This window comes from Cornus florida, unplaced genomic scaffold (genome assembly GCF_030987335.1).
Source record: "Cornus florida cultivar Cherokee Brave unplaced genomic scaffold, ASM3098733v1 CherokeeBrave_3.0.0_Hap2_Chr11, whole genome shotgun sequence".
NCBI lineage: Eukaryota > Viridiplantae > Streptophyta > Magnoliopsida > Cornales > Cornaceae > Cornus > Cornus florida.
The window spans coordinates 119,815,040-119,832,411 of NW_026775581.1; the positions used below are offsets into that span (position 1 = coordinate 119,815,040).

Sequence of the window (17,372 nt, forward strand, 5' to 3'; positions counted from 1 at the left end):
CTTGTTTGTTTATATGCTTTATGTAATTAGTTATTTTAATTTAAGTGTTTATTTAATTATTTTATTTATTTAAATTAATTGGAGTGGGCTTAAGGGAAATTGGACCAAAAGATATGGTCTTTGGCTTGAACGAAGCTTTATTGGGTTAATTAATAAAGCCCATGGTTTTGTGAATTAAAATAATAATTTTTGTATAATTATAACTATATATTTAATTATATATAAATATAATTAATTAGTTAGTGTTATAGAAGGATATATATATAGATATATATATATTTATGGATATATATAGGATATATGATTTAATTAACCAATAGTTAATTATGGAAGATATATATATATATATATATATATATATATATATATATATATATATAGGTAACATAATATATGTTTTTATATATATTATATTATTTAAAAGATAATTATTATTATTTTTAGTTGGTAATCCTGGTAGGAATAAGATTAGGGTAATTAATGTGTATAAATATACACATAAGGTTTCATTGTTAAAAATTTTACACGTTAGAAAAATAAGAGAGACAAAGAAAGAGAAGAAGAAGAAAAGACTGATAAGGAAGGGCCAGATCTGAGAAAGAGGACGTCGGGTTGGAAGAGTCAATCAAAGTTTGAAGTGTCGGTTTCGTTTCGAAACCTTCAAGCGAGTTCTTCCTAACTTTCCTATTTGATTAATTAAAAGAATAAATTATTATATTTTACTTTCTTTTAATTTTGGATTTTAAATTATTGATGTATGTGCTGTATTTATTTTTAAATTCAACTATTCTGTTTGTTTTATGACCCAAGAGGGTTATTTTGGATTTATAGATTTTCTGGAAATTTTCTATAATTTTTGGAATTTTCTAGGTTGGTTATATATTTTTTTTAGCTTTTTGTTTGAATTATTTATATTTAATCTGGGTATATTTTTATGAATAATATTATACTGGGGGCCAATGGATTCCATGCGGCAAGGTGCACAGCACCTTGGTGCGTTGAAATCAGGACCTTTGGATGGTCCTGATGGTCATCTGATGTTCCAGTGTAGTGCGGTCCATGGGGAGATGATGCACCGCTGATCTGGATCATTGGTATAGTCCAGTCAACAGCTGGAAGTTCCGGTGAGACGTGGTCCATGGAGAGATGGTGCGGCTGCAAGATCTGACCGCTAGATGTAATTAATGGGTGGAAGAGGATTTGGTGTGGATAGGTTCACAAGACAAGACGGAAGCAACCAACCAGAGCATGCCACGTCATCCAGAGGAGCAATCAGGCGCGTGGGCAGCGCGTGAGAGCGCGTGAAGCCACGTGGCTGCTAGTGGTGGCGCGTGTTGAAGCTTTGGGCATTTTTAGCGGCGCGTGGGGACGCGTGAGGGGTGTTTGAGGCCACAAAAAAAGCTCCTGTGGAGTCCAGTGAATTCTTAGAATTTATTTTTAAGTTTTTTATGGTTGAAAGCAACCACTAAAGAATACGTTGGTGGTGTTTTGAGAGCCATACAATATCATTACGATATTTAATAGGTTTAATCTATATTTAATTATTAATTGGGGATGGAAGGAAATGTATATATATATATATATATATATATATATATATATATATGGATTAATTAATATATGTATGATTAATATATGATTAGTATGGAAGGACGTATACATATGGATTAATTAATATATGTATGATTAATATATGATTAGTATGGAAGGACGTATACATACATATATATATATATATATATATATATATATATATATGTATAACACATTCCTTAATAATCATGGATTATTATAATAATCATGGATTATTAAAATAATATATATATATATATATATATATATATATATATATATATTAAATAATATATATATGTATGTATTATTTAAGATAATTAATGTTATTATTCTTATTTGGTATATCATGTTTTTCTAAGAGTATGATAGTTTAAATTATAACAGATTGGTTATAAATTTATCTTATGCATATAATATGCATGAGATGGCTATGTATGAATTAGCTTATTATTAAGTTTAAAGTTGATACATAGTTGAGTTGTAGGTATGGATGAGTTGTCATAGGCGTAAATATATTGCCTGAGTATTTGTATAAATAAAATACATACATAGGAAGTATGGATGAGTTGCTAGTTTATTAGTATAAATATATATACTTGTAGAGGCATGGTTAAATTGCCAATGTATAAATAAATATACATATATGGAGGCAAGGATGAATTGCCAATATATAAACAAATATATTTATAATGGCATGGTTGATTTGTCAAAGTGTAATTATATTGTTGTGTGTTAGGTGATTAAAATGTATCATCTATGGTTACTGTTTGTGTAAGTTGGATTAGGATTAGATATTCTTAAAGTAGAATAGTCTAGTACCTACAGGTTGGTGTATTATTTTATACATATTAATAACATAATACTGGTAGTGACATAGATGATTTGTCAAAGTCTAGATATTGACTGTGTGAGTTAAATACTTAAGATCATTATTGGTTTTGGAATTTAATATAATGTTCTTTTAATTATATTTTATGGTTTAAATTATTAAATTGCGGTCTAGAATGGAGTCTAGGCTAGAGGAGTTTCTTTAAAAGAAATTGTAGATTGGACTAGGTATGATTATTAGTTAATCATTAATAATGGTTTTGGAATTAATGAACTTGGTAATAGTTGTGATAATTATATTGTATATAATTATGTACATTAAAGATAAAGACTTATTAGGTTTGGTTTTGATCAGAGATGATCTATTTATTGGTTTTCAGAGGTCTGGTAGAGAGAACTTGTTCGTAAGGTTTAACCTATGATTTATTTTTCAAGTTATTAGAAGTTCAAGTCTCAAGATTGGGGATCCGCAGCTGAAGGACTTATCCATTCTTTCTTCTTATTTCAATGTAGGATATTTTCTAATTGTTAGATACTGAATTTTATTTAGAGATCATTGAATTATTAGTTTATGTTACCAGGGGTCCTTGATTTTCGGGATTTTCGAGTTGTAACTTTTGGAGAATTATTAATGCAATTTTTATTTAATAGATTTTTCTTCAGCGAATTATTTATTCCTTATTATTCATTTTTGTACTCTGTGCTTATTTGAAATACTTTAATTGTTTTGATATTTCCTTGATTTTGTGCGCGGACTTGATAATAGGTTCCAAAATTAGGGGGTATGACACGCGGTCAGACCTCAACTCATAAATCTTGTTTGTGGAGGTAAATGGTGGCGGATGGTAGGGTTCAAATATTTGTAGGGTGAAATGGATGAATGTGTATCAAAAAAAAACATACTTAGTATGGTGCATGATTTTGTTTGTTCTCAAAGAAAAAAATAATAATTTTAAAATCTAATATTAATTATTTTTGTGTTTTAGAGGGAGAATTTATAGGATACCATCACATCTTTAATATAAATGTAGACCTGAATTTATTTACATGGTTATAAATTGTGATATAAGCATTTACTCCTTTGTATTGGTGTCATTTATTTTTTCATCATATTGAAATCTTTGTAATCCTTAAACGCAACTCTGGTTTTGTGTAATTCAAATAAAAATTTATGTGTTTTGATATATGTTTTCTTACTTTTTTTAAAAAAAAAATTTGCAACAGTGGGATTTTATTACAGTGATTTTTTAAATATATATCACACACAAATAGATTGCATCTTCACGTAGCTTTTATTTTTTATTTTATTTATTTATTCTTTTCCATTCAAGGCCATGAGCTGACATTGTTAGTAATAAACATAGGGATGGTAGCATTCTTAGGCAAGTCCGAGTATAAATAATAGGGCATAAAAGAAATCTAAAACAATATTCTAGGGAGAAAATTTTAATTTTAGATTCAATTGTTTTGTTTTTTTCTTATTATTCAACCCTTTTTTTTTTTCTAAGAATTTTTTACTTTTTAATCTTGCTAAATGCATAAGAAAAAATATGTAAAAAGAAGATCACGTCTCTTTTTTCTTTCCCCTCGTGAATTTGCAATCTAAAAGTAGCCCCTAGAGGGCTACTAATTATTGGAACCCAGCAACTTGACTAGCTAGATTTTTTTTTTTTTTTTTTTTTTCCCGGGTAAAAGATTAACAGTGTAATATGACTCATTGACTTCACTGTTGCAATTTGCAATGACAAACAAAGCATATTTATGAAATTTAGTGACATTATACAGGTATCAATAAAACTTTGTATTTAATTACCACATAAACTTTTTGGTTTTGAATTATTAAGAATGAGGGTATGTCATTAAGTATAAGATATTATGATCAATTTTTTTTAGGTATAAATAATTTTTTTAAGAAATGTGTTTAATATAGTCACAGTTATAAATTAATCATGCCAAAACTCCTAACATTCCATTATCAAAATAATAATAATAATAATAATAGAATGGAATATTAACTCAGATCTCTTTATATATATATATATATAGTGAAGTTGAGCGACCATATTGTCCTTGTTAGTATTTGACCTTTCAAAAAAAATAAAAATTAAAAAAATAAAAAAATAGAATAAAATAAGCACCATTGCATTAGAATTCCAAACATCTGTAAACTCTAAACTACGGAGTATATTTTATTGTACAAGTACACGTGTCTCGAACCTTTTTTTTAATTCATTCCTCTTTGGTCAACACGTGACTTCCATGGTTGCACGTACTTTCTATATATTGCTCTAAAAACCCATCCTAAAGAAGAAGAAAGAAATGGAGAGTTGGTTAGAGATGCCGAGAAAGTGAATACCTCCTTTTACCTTGAAAAAGTCATGAAAGCTCTTCTAAGGTGCCTTTGTTGCAACGGATCACCAAACACTCAACACACGCCGCCGCCACCGCATCCTTCACACACACCACCACCACATCCTTCTCCTCAAACAGAAAGACAAATGAAAGCAACTGTGAGTAAAGTCTCTCTCCCTCTAAATATATATAAACAAGTTATGTATGTATGTATCTGTGATGCAGGAAGAGCATGCAGGCATGCCCACAAGCACAAGAGCTACGAAAAGGGCTGTAACTCCCAAAAGGCCACTACCAAGACCACCAATAAGCTCCGGGGGAGGTGCATAAACCAACTCTGTTTCATCTGAATTTAACCAGTAATTTCACAGATGGATCTGTGATTTTCAAAAACCTCACTTCTAAAATGACATGGCCAGGTTCTTCTTAATTCCTGTAGAAATGAGTTTGTTTTTGTGTACATGTAGTGCTGACTTGCAGTTATATGTAATACTAAAGACTTACTTTTTGGTCTCAGTAAAATTGAAACAATTATGTTTTTAATTAAGAAGAAGATCTCAGCTGTTGCAATATTAATTAGTTAATTGTTCTAGAGATTAATTAGTTCTTTTTAAGTTCAAAAGTTTATCACAAGGTTTTTACTTTTATCAATGTATTATGATGTTTGTGCATGTATTTTGGTGAAGTGTTAAGAAACAAAACCAGGCACATGAGAATGACACCGCAAGCATCGGAATTAAGCACTAGCAACTCTTGTTTATGTTAGTGGGGGCGGCGGTGGGTGTGGCGGAGAAGAGGTGCCTATTTGTCTTCTTTCACTTGTTTATATTCTCCTTTTGTCTTTTAATTTCCGTCCTAATATACATATACATATACATATACATATATATATATATATATATATATATATATATATATATATATATATATCTCGTTATCTCTAATCTCATCTGCATCTTTACGTGAGAGCAACATTTAATACACACTGTTCTCGTATAGAGCAACTCTTGTTTGTGTTAGTGGGCGGCGGTGGGTGTGGTAGAGAGGAGGTGCCTATTTGTCTTCTTTCACTTGTTATATACTCCTCTGTCTTTTAATTCCTGTCCTAGTATACATATACATATATATATTCTCATCTGCATCTTTATGTGAGAGCAACATTTAATACACACTGTTTTCGTATAGAGTAATTAATAATTATATACACAGACACGTATGCATGCAAATTTACAGATGGAGGCACACCAAGGTCACCAGAATTGCACTATATCATTTACTATTATTAATTGCCTCTGTTTGACCAACGTCAGACAATCTCATTTACAGTTGCACTGTCTTACTTCACAGTCGAGTCCCACTTTGACTTCACCTTTAATCAAACTTACCAACTTTGGTGCAGCGGCGGGTCGGGTAATCGGGTTTTACTCGGTAACTACAAGTTTAATGGGCAGATCGAGTCGAGGCTTCACCTGTAATTACAAGTTCAATGGACGGGGTCGGGTAGTCAGGTTTTACTTGATAACTACAAGTTCAATGGGCAGAATCGAGACTTTACCTGGTAATTATAAGTTCAATGAAGGGGATCGAGTGGTCGGGGCTTTACTCGGAGTCCCACATCAAAACAAAATAAAAAATTTAATTGGCGTAGTGGTCACTCTTGTGAGACAGTCACTTGGACACTCCACTAGTTGTTCTATATCATTACTTTCAAAAAAATATTAGTGGTTATAAAATAATGATATTATCATTGCTTTTCAAGAAATATTGGCAGTTAAAAAAAAATGGTAGTCACAATGAGTAGTCTAAAATGACTTTGAGCAAAGTGACACGGATATAGGTTATGTTATGTAGACTCTTGAAAATTAACGAAATACTTGAGTTAAGATATATATTGTTTATGTATGGGTATGAAATATGTGTCCAATATATTGGTTGGACATGTACTTAAAAAAATATATATTCATGCAATGTCATTTGTCATTTTGTCAATTAAAAGAAAAAAAAAATTCCGTCAAATACTACCTATAGGCTATAGCGATCATTGTTTGGTGGAATTGAAAAAATTTGAGGACGCACGTAATCAAGATTTCATTGTTTGATTCAATCGTAAAAATTTTAAAAAGTATGGAAACTAAGGAACTTATCCCCATACACAAAATCTGGAGAAATAAATTGTAAGATTAAGATTTGAATCCAAAACCTCATAAAATTAAAGTTTTTTTATTTTTATTTTGTTAGGGTTGGGGGTCTATGTTGGCTCCCTTCCCTACTATGTACATATTAAACCACATCTATACCTTTGTTAATTTCATTATAAAAAATAAAATAAAAAAATCCTCAATTCTCGTATCATTAAGATGCAAATTTGGCATTACCTTGACCTAGTTGGTAGAACGCGGGGTGTAATCATGTTCGAGTCCTCTATTCTCTTAATTTGTCTCAATAAAATAAAAATAAAAATAAAAAAAATAAAAAAGATGCATACATAAGTGTGTATATAATTATGAATAAATACTTATTAGTCATTTGGATAAATAAGAAACTTAAAATTAATTATTGATAATATACAATTAAAACTAATTAGAACATATTTGACCTTTTTGATGTTGAACTTAATTCTTCTACTATTTTATTTTTGTTCACAATGCACTTTCAAAGTTCCTTTACACGAGTTATATCTTTTAGATTTTTTATTCTTTATTTAAAAATATATTCATTACCCTCAAAAAAATATTAAAATTATATTACATACCCTCCAAAGTATATAAATTTTGTTCATCAACAATCAGCATTAACGCAGCAGCAACCAATACTGTTACCTCATCAACCACCAGCACCTCCTAGTTTTCGACCTGTTGGCCCTATTCAACCACCTGGTATGGTGTACTATTCTCAACCTCATCATTCTCAGTGACATTTATATAGACATTCCAAACAGTGCGGCAGTGTTGTTTGCAGAAACATTTTCTGGACAATTTTGAAAATTTGTCTGTGCAAATTGGGATTGCTTTTGATGATAGATATAAAGAGAGGTCCAACAATAATTATAAAGTTATATGCATTTCCCACTACCAGGCTGTGTTAGATTTAGGGTTGGGCAATCTTTTGTTCATTTTATGGTCTTCATTCTTCTTTTTTACCTCATTATTATCTACTTGTAAAATGATGATTTAGAGGCAGAATAATTTTGTTTATTTTTATTTGAAGACTTTGTTGTGTCTTTATGGAATCTTCTCTATTTCTATGGTGTGAATTGTGATGTCCATCTGTACCTGCTTTCTCTATTTTGGAGAAATATTTTTATTTTTTCACCTCGAGTACATATTTGTCAATAAGATGGGCAATTAGGGAAGGGTTGATAAGCAATTAAGCATTTACATCTATTTTGGTCTTATTTTATTTTATTTTTTATTTTTTGTTTTTATTATCGGCCGGTTTTAATGTTTTAAGTGCATTGGGCTTTGATCTAGTTTGTATCTTTTTTTAGTTGGGCTTAAATACCAATCTTAGGGTTGCGGGTCTATGTTGGCTCCCTTCCCTACTCTGTACATATTAAACCCACATTTATACCATTGTTAATTTCAGGATAATTACTAAATAAAATAAAAAAAATCCTCAATTCTCTTATCATTAAATAAGATGTAGATGAGGCATTACATTGATCTAGTTGGTAGAGCGTCGAGCGTGTCATCATGTTCGAGTCCTCTTTTCTCTTAATTTGTTGAAAAAAAAAAAAAAAATATATATATATATATATATATACACGTTCTAGTCCTCCCTTCCCCTAATTGATTGGGATAAAAAAAGAAAAAACATACATATGTGTGGATATAATTATGAATAAATACTTATTAGTCATATGGATAAATAAGAAACTTAAAATTAATTATTGAGAATATATAATTAAAACTAATCAGAACACATTTGACCTTTTTGACGTTGAGCTTAATTCTTCTACTATTTTATTTTTGTTAACAATGCACTTTCAAAGTTCCTTTATTTTTGTTAACAATGCACTTTCAAAGTTCCTTTACACGAGTTATATCTTTTAGAATATTTATTCTTTATTTTAAAAAATATTAATTATCCCAAAAAAAAATATTAAAATTATATTACTTACTCCCCAAAAAATACATATGTGAATAAATAGGAATTGGAGGTTGAGTTTAGTCTTGTGTTTGAAATTTTAGTTCTAAAATTTGAAGTAAATTAATTCCATGTGAAAAGTAAAGCAAATAAGGAAGTTAATAATGTAAATTTAGTACTTGGGACTAACTGTCCTAAAACAGGAGTATCTCAAACAGAATCTTTTAGATTTTGTATTATTTTCGTATGTATGCCGTAAAGAAATCTACTATTAATTAGTGCCCAAGTAAAGGTTTCTATATATGTATATATGTATCACTCCACACCCAGTAAGCATTATTGAAAATAGAGAGAGAGAGAGAGAGAGAGAGAGATCGCAGAGTTGAGACCTGAGGAAATTGAAACATTGCATGTTCTTCACTATAAATTAATGATAAGAGAATTTATAGTGAGAGAGATCGCAGTAAGCATTATTGAAGAAGGTTTAGTTCTTCACCTATTGCATTCTGAGATATTTTTAGAGAGAGACAGACAGAAAGAGGGGCGGTGTAGAGAGAGAGATCAGAGCAACGCGGAAGAGAAAATAGAGAGAGAGATCGCAGAAAGAGTAATCTACTATTAATTAGTGCCCAAGTAATGGTTTCTATGTGTGTGTGTGTATATATATATATATATCACTCCATACCCAGTAAGCATTCTTGAAAATAGAGAGAGAGATCGCAGAGTTGAGACCCAACCCTCTCATTATAAATTAGTTCTTCACCCATTGCATTATTGCAAATAGAGAGAGATATTTTTAGAGAGAGAGAGAGAGAAAGAGAGGCGGTGTGAGAGAAAGATCAGAGCAAACGGAAGAGAAATTCAAGATTTCCTCTTATGCAGAGACGGCACAGCGGTGGTGTTGGTCGACGGAATTCACTCAAAACTTTGCTTTGCTATATCGGCGTACGAGGACTCTGCTGGTGGCGGCGAGCAAACCTCTGTAAACAAAGAGATTGGCTTAACTTCTGTAGAACATCATCCATAAGAGCGTCTTCCAGACCGAGAGAGAGAGAGAGGCGGTGCAAAGGCGCAGAGAGAAGCCAATATTGAAAGGTACGCGGCGGTGTCTGTGGCCCAGAAATTAATGATTGAGTTTCATATACATTTGTTTAGCCATTAAAGATTTATTTAGTCTAACTGAGATGGTATAATTTTCAGATGGCTCCTAAACCAAAAAAGGAACTTATAAAGAAGAAACTGATAAGAAACGAAAAAGATCGATATATTAGTTTTCGGAAGAGGAGAAATTGTTTGGAAAAAAAGGCCTTTGAATTATCCACTCTATGTGGTGTTGATGTTTGTATAGTTATTTACGGTCCCAAACCGAAGGATCACCGTCTGATTGACGATCAACAGCCCTACATGTGGCCTAAAGATCTTGATGCAATCCGACACATATTCACATCATATGAAGAACAATCTCTTGAAGATCGTAACAAGTGGACACTTGATTTGTCTCACTTCATGGAAGAAGACAATCCAAACAAGCAGAAGGAGGCGGCGGCTGATGATCATGAAACTGATTATCAGGGTACTAGTGCTTCTTCAGTACTTGCAAAAGCGGAGGACAAGAAAAATAATGACGATCACGATGAAGAGACCACCAAGAATATCAAGTACCCTACTTGGGATCATCGGTTTAACAATCTATCCAAGGAACAATTGAGAAACTTGGGTACTAAATTGGAGGAAAATCTTGACGCCTTCAAAACTAGACTTCAGGAATTGAAGTCTAATCACCAAAACGAAAACTATTCTGGTTATTTCATGCCGTCATCGGATCATATTATTGACAACCCAATTTCTTTCTTCAGTGATCTCGACGTGCCCGTTCCGTTGGATCTCTCAATGCCTGCAAATTCAATGGCTGCTTCTTCTTCTGGTAGCAATGTCACAAACACTACTCCAACTTTTTATGATCCAAATTTGTTGACGATGATGAATGAAGATCCAAATTTGATGATGATGATGAATGATGAAGATTGGATTGGATTTGATGCCACATACAATACTGCTACTGATCCTGTATTTGATGATCGAATGTTTGATATGGTAGAGAACGTGATTATGGACGATCCTATGCCTCCAATGTGCTACTATGTTGGTCCAGACATGGAATACTAAAGTTGGTCACTTTCTGGTGTTGGTACATGGTGTACTTTGGGTTAGGCATATGTTGTTGTATCTAGTATATTCAAATGTGTACGTTAATTAGCTCACTTTAATTGTTTTTTAGTTTTTCGGAAAGTCATTCTTTAATTGTTGATATATTAATAATGTGACAATTGTAGCTGCATGGATTATGAATTAATACTTGGTGGCACTAAAACATGAATTCTTTGTTCAATACTGTCATGATAAATGGAATCAAGTTACATATATGGTTGAGAAGCTGTCATAAATAAATTGTAAAACTTTAACAATTCATTGCCTGATAATGGAATCTCTGATAAATAGTGGAAGATGGTACAAGATCGCCATTATGGTGGAGTAACCGGCCAATGTGAACCAAGCCGGTGGATTCTTCTTCAGCACTGCAGCTACAGTCTTCTTTGCGAACTCTTCTGAAGGGGTAGCATTTGAGCCTTGTGAGACGTAGGCAGTATCTCGGATTGCTGTTGCAAATTTCTTGTATAACTTCCATTCAGGCATTCGATTATAGTACCAATTAACTTCCATTCAGTGCTATAGCAGAATTTGCTATGTTTGACTTAATAGCTCCAGGTACAACATTAATAACATCAATCCCAAAAGGTCTGAGCTCCAATCTGCATTCAGTGATGGATATAAACACCATGTCAAATCCCACAAACATAATGTGACCTGTCCCAGTTAATAAACAACATTTGGAGAGATATCAGAAAACAGCAATGCTAGTTTGGCGGCACTGATTTGGTTCTCCCAAACATAACATAAGGGTATAACCTGGCTTTAAATCAATTCATATTCTTTGTGCTGGTCCTAATATTCAAGTTTTAGGCCGACTGTCAAGCACACTTTAAATCAATAATAATCATAATTTTTGAATATCAAATAAGTTGACTCCATCCATATTCTGTTCCCCACTCATTTCGTATTACTATTTATCGATAAAACTTACAGAAGCCCGCATTTGCATACTTCCTAGGACAAAACTATTTGATCATTCAGACTCATCTCTGTCCCCAAATTTATTTGTTAGTTGGTTCCAACTAACATTTGATATACTAACTATAAATTGAACAAAATTTTGACTAGGACAAAATTCAGGAAATGGTCATTCACCTCATCGTAATCGAGGAATATACTAATTAACGCCTGGGTAACTGAATTGGATTAATCGTGCAGAGCGTCACAAAATGTATTCCGAGAAACACAATTATCCAATGAAGTCAAGACAAAGAAGAGCTCAATGGCACCCTAGAAGCCAAGAAAGTTTTTTCTATCACCCTTACTCTACGAAGGGGCACATTTTATTTTTTATTATTATTTTTTTTTTAAATCTACATATAAGAACAGATGGTATAAAAATATGTTTGCCTACGTTGTCCAAAACCCAAGGTATCTTTGAAACAATGTCGCACAGCTTTGGATGAAGTATTACAGCTTATGCACCCTGGACTGTGTTACTTATACATTAAATTTTTAATTCCCTTTTTTCATTCCTCTCTTCTATTGGGGGTGGGATAAGTAGGGGAAGCTGTGGGAAGGATGGTGGGTATCTGCATCTTAAGCAGATAAAAATTGGATTAACCATATGGAGATGGTTTAGGACCTCAGGTTAGGAGGGGAAGAGTTATAATCAACCAAACAAATTAAATTTCTGGGAAATAGCTAGCTTTATCTTGTTCATATTCACGTAAGTCTATTGATTTTGAGTGTTCTGATTAAAGGTTGAAAAATGACATTCTTTCCTTTTCTCTCCTTCCACTTTACCCAAACATAATTAAAAGGTTTTTCATCAGCTACCCAACCAAACCTTCTTCCTCCTACAGGTGACTTCACCTAGCTTTATCTTCTCCTTGATTAAAGAAAAAGAAAAGAAAAGAAAAGTTACTAATAATGTATGTGTGAGAGGGAGTGACATTATACATAGCAAAATAGATAATAATAATAATAATGAGAGAGAGAGAGAGATTTTAAGAACCACCAACCATTCTCCAAAATTTTTTTTTTTTTGACAAATGCCACCAATCATTCTCCATGACTGGCTTTGGAAAAACCAGTCCTATAGAATTTTTAAACCAGAGCTAAAATCGGACATTACTGAGAAAGAGCAACTTCATCATGGAAATGTGTGTGTGTGTGTATAAAATCACTACAGATTATTGACTTTATGGCTCTATAGGATGAAGCTTAGTCAAAATAAAAACATGTAACACAGAGAACACTAATCATATTTTATTACTCACTTAAGTAGGTCATAAATCATAATTACTCCAACAGTAAGAGTGAGAGTGATAAATTTATATCCAAACCCTCTTTTGCTCATCTAGTCTCTCATTCATGGTAAGCGCTAAAGTACTGTTGGTAGGACTGCTCTCTTTCTGAATCCTGGTTTTATATTTATTTATTCTGCTTGTGAGTGTTGGTTTGAGTGGGAGGTTGTCCCTCTGTTCTTCTGTATTGGTTTTCCTTTTGAAAGTTTTTTAATTTTAGCTTTCCTATTACCCAACTTCTGGAAGTGGGCTTTTTAATTGTATTGTTTCTGAAAGGTTTACCTCTCTGTTTGTTGTTTGGTTAGCTGTTTGTTTATAGAAGTTTGCTTAGGGAAAGAAAAAGAAATGGATTAACAATCTAATACTAACATGGGCAATATAGCACAAACCTCAGTGTATCAGTTAGGGAAGGCAGGGCAGCTTTAGATGCAGTGTAAGCACCAGCCTATGGTCCAGGGCTCAAAGCGGAAACACTTCCAATGTGGACAATCTTTCCCTTCTTCTTAGATATCATGTAAGGAACCACAGCTTGAATCAACCTCATGGAACCTACATATGTACAAACAATAGCATTATAAATATGAAATAGATTTGTTATCATGCAATCAGCAATAAATAGAACCTTCTCAAAGTGGACAAAGAAATAGGGGAAAATTATGCATGACAATTGGGATAAACACGTCACAGTCTGCCTCAAGTAATTATGAAAGTGTTGTGTATTTGATCAAAACGTAACTCCAAATAATAGGATTTGGTTAAAGACAAAAGAATAATCACGTGTTACTATTATCTTGAGATTACAGAATGTGGTAAGGTAAGGCCTGCTTCCAAGTGGCTGCATCATGTGAACAATGTACGCGACATATATCATCAAATCTCCATTTTTTAAATTACTATACAAGGAAGTTAGCATGTTATGAAATTATCATAAAAAGCTTAGTTAAGATGCAATAGATTTACAGGTGGTATTAACATATTGCAATTTACATAAAAAAAAAAAAAATAAAAAAAGAAGAGAAATCCACAGCAGTATCAATTTGCAAGCTTAGTTATGAACAAAATGTAAGTGCCTCAAAACCATTTATTTTGATTCACTACGTACCTGATGCACTGGATCCATCATGTCGGAGGCCATGTATGTTTCTTATCAAAGCATGAGATCTAAAATCTAAATCTTACATCAGTTCTATGCAGAATGAAGAATTTCATGGAATAAGCTTCAAGGTTGATGATTTTTGCTTTATATGGTGCACTTTGAATAGAGTGGTGGTAGACATAGGTTCTCAACCAATAACACCATAAAGACTGATATCAAGGTTTGAATTATTTCAATAGAAAACAAAATCATAGGCCTTTATCTTGATGGGGGATGCTATCGTGCTTTGATTATGATTCAAGTACTAAAAACTCAGAGATTGAACGAGTTTTTAACAGCCAGCCTCTTTCCACACCAAGTTGTATCAAAGAAGAATTAAGCTAAATTTGGTAGCAACTATGAGACACAATATCCACAACATATCATTTTTAGCAGCAAGCACAGTAAAAGTGTGGGTTTTATCAGATAGTTTCCATATTTACTTTTCCCTAATGCCAAAGCCAACCAAAATTTGATGCATCTCCAACAGTATTATGGAATGGTAAAATTTTGAGAAATTCTCAGTCAATTGTGATGAAAAATAAGGTTTCGGCGAGTGTTACTTAAGGACCCCAATCATGGTACTACAACATAGGTCTTTCACAAAATATACCAGGTCAGAGATGATCTGTTAAACCCAGTGGCGCACAGTGGGATATTCATCTAATCTAACAGGCACCTAGAGAACTGAAAAACCAACTTGGAGCCTGAGCTTTTGAGGCTCAAGTATCTGGAGAGAGGTGTTCTCTCCAAAACTATAATGCGTTTCAGGCCTAACTAGTTCAGCTGTGATTTTTGTGGATTTTTAGGCATCTTGCCTTAAGCATGCCGGCCTAGTTTCCAACATAAGTGTGCCCCAAGGAAAACCCTTATTTGAGGCATTTGTTGCATGGTAGTGGATCATTTCTTCAGCAAATGGTGTCTTAACCACATCAATGACATACTTCTTAAGTTGGTAAGAGATTCCATTTTGTTACAAATTGGTTGTGATCAACAGTCGGAGACAAAGTGACCTAATTGAGAGTAATTAGGATTGACTTTTAATTATTGAGGGTGTTGCACTAGTACTACAATGTACTTTGAATATGCAGTATCGACAAATAGTAATTAAAATATGGGCAGGTCTGACAAGACTTCAGTAAGAATTCATATATGTTGGTAGTATCATTCTTCCATTATGCTTCAGCCTTGTACATTTTTTAAACCCTTTTAGCTTTGATTTAATAGATTCAGAATCATCCCTTCATAACTCTATTTTAAATCCAATTTGCCACTTGTTTTGCTAATCAGCTCTATTGTTAAACTTAACACAACGTGAATCAGCTTCTCCATAACAAAATACAAAGAAATACTATTGGCTAAAAGCCAATCCAAGGTACAAGTCGATTGTGGCTAAAATTTCACTTCTCTCCCATTAGTTATCATGCAATTTATCGCTCCATAATCAATGTCCATGCTCCACTGTCCACCAACACATCAATTGGTTCCGCTTCGACTCAGAAACCCCCCTCCACACTATTGATTAAATATACTCTATAATTTTATCTTCCCATCTTAAATCTAATCTCATTTCCTGGTACACCCAATTAATGTCCTAGCCTTAGCTTTACTAACTTGAAAACTTTCTTGTGAGTTCCATACTAGTTAAAACATTCTTGTTTTCTAATCAACATAATTTTGACTTGACTTCAATAATAATTGAAGTAACTAATAATACTTGTGAAACGATAAAAATTAATCACAACCCGGGTATTCAATCATTTTTATTTTTATTTTTTTTCCTCAATCCTTTGCAGCATAACAATACAATAGATTCAATGAAGCTACTAAAATAGGTAAAAACAGATATCAAGACAAAAAGGGAAATTAAATGAACAAATAGTAAACGTAACTGTGTTGAATTATGTTGACATCAAATGAACAAATAACAAACATAACTGTGTTAAATTATGTTGAAATCGAATGAACAAATACTAAAACTGTGTTGATTGAGAAGTATACCCCAAACACTTGTATTGAAGGTATGCTCAACTGCAGATAAGGGGATTTCAGCAAGAGGGCCAACGGAAAGTACACCGGCATTGTTGACCACAATATCGATTTGACCTAGTTTTTCGAGCACATTGTCGATTACGTTTCGGACACTTTCATCGGACAACACGTCCAGTTCTTGAAGAAAGAACCTAGAATCGTGCTCCAGGTCCGCCATGGACGACAGTGACCGACTGGTCGCCACCACGACGCAGTTCTCAGTGGCGAAAGCGCGTGCCAGCGCGTGGCCTATGCTGCCGGCGGATCAGCCCGTTATCAGCACCACCTGTTGTTTATCGTAGAACTCCATTGGACTCTGTGGATGTGCTTTCAGAGCTTATGGGTTTTGGAAGGCAATCTGAAAATAATACTTTATTGTTAAGTGTGATTTTTCAAATTCATGTTTATAGCCCAAAAGAAAAGATATTTTGCAAATAAATCTAAATTGTGGTCATAAGAAAAGGTCAATCGGCCCCTCAAATTGCTTTCAAGCATTTATTTATGGTATTTATTGATCCTGTTTGAAAATAAATACTACAATTTGTGTCGCATGAAATTCATAAAATAATAATAATAAATCAGTTTAAACCTTTTTATCCTTACTTTTGAAGTCCAAATTTTGTAAACTCCACAATATGAGTTTCTAAGAGAGAAAAAAATAATCCATTTAGGTGATAGTGGGAGGTATTTGATGTAGTAAGGCTGCTAATTAAGAATTGTAGTTTGGCAGTATTCCGTGTACTTTTTAAAGTGAACGATGAGGATTTAAATTTTCGTAAAATCATGGCTCAATGTGTTTGTTACAAAAATAAATAAATAAATAAAAATCCATTTACACATGTAAACTCTTAATAATAACAAAAAGGAAAAATAATAATAATATTAATATCAACTATTTCACATAG

The 17,372-nt window shown here is 32.7% G+C and overlaps 1 protein-coding gene and 1 pseudogene across 1 annotated transcript; one reads left to right on the forward strand and one right to left on the reverse strand.

Moving 5' to 3' along the window:
* The first annotated feature begins 10,041 nt into the window (after positions 1–10,041).
* LOC132281991 (agamous-like MADS-box protein FUL-L) lies at positions 10,042–11,007 on the forward strand. Its single transcript, XM_059783635.1, has one exon. It carries the CDS (start codon positions 10,042–10,044, stop codon positions 11,005–11,007), a length of 966 nt encoding a protein of 321 aa, XP_059639618.1.
* A 194-nt stretch (positions 11,008–11,201) lies between these two features.
* LOC132285584 (short-chain dehydrogenase RED1-like) lies at positions 11,202–16,851 on the reverse strand (annotated as a pseudogene).
* Positions 16,852–17,372: the final 521 nt, after the last annotated feature.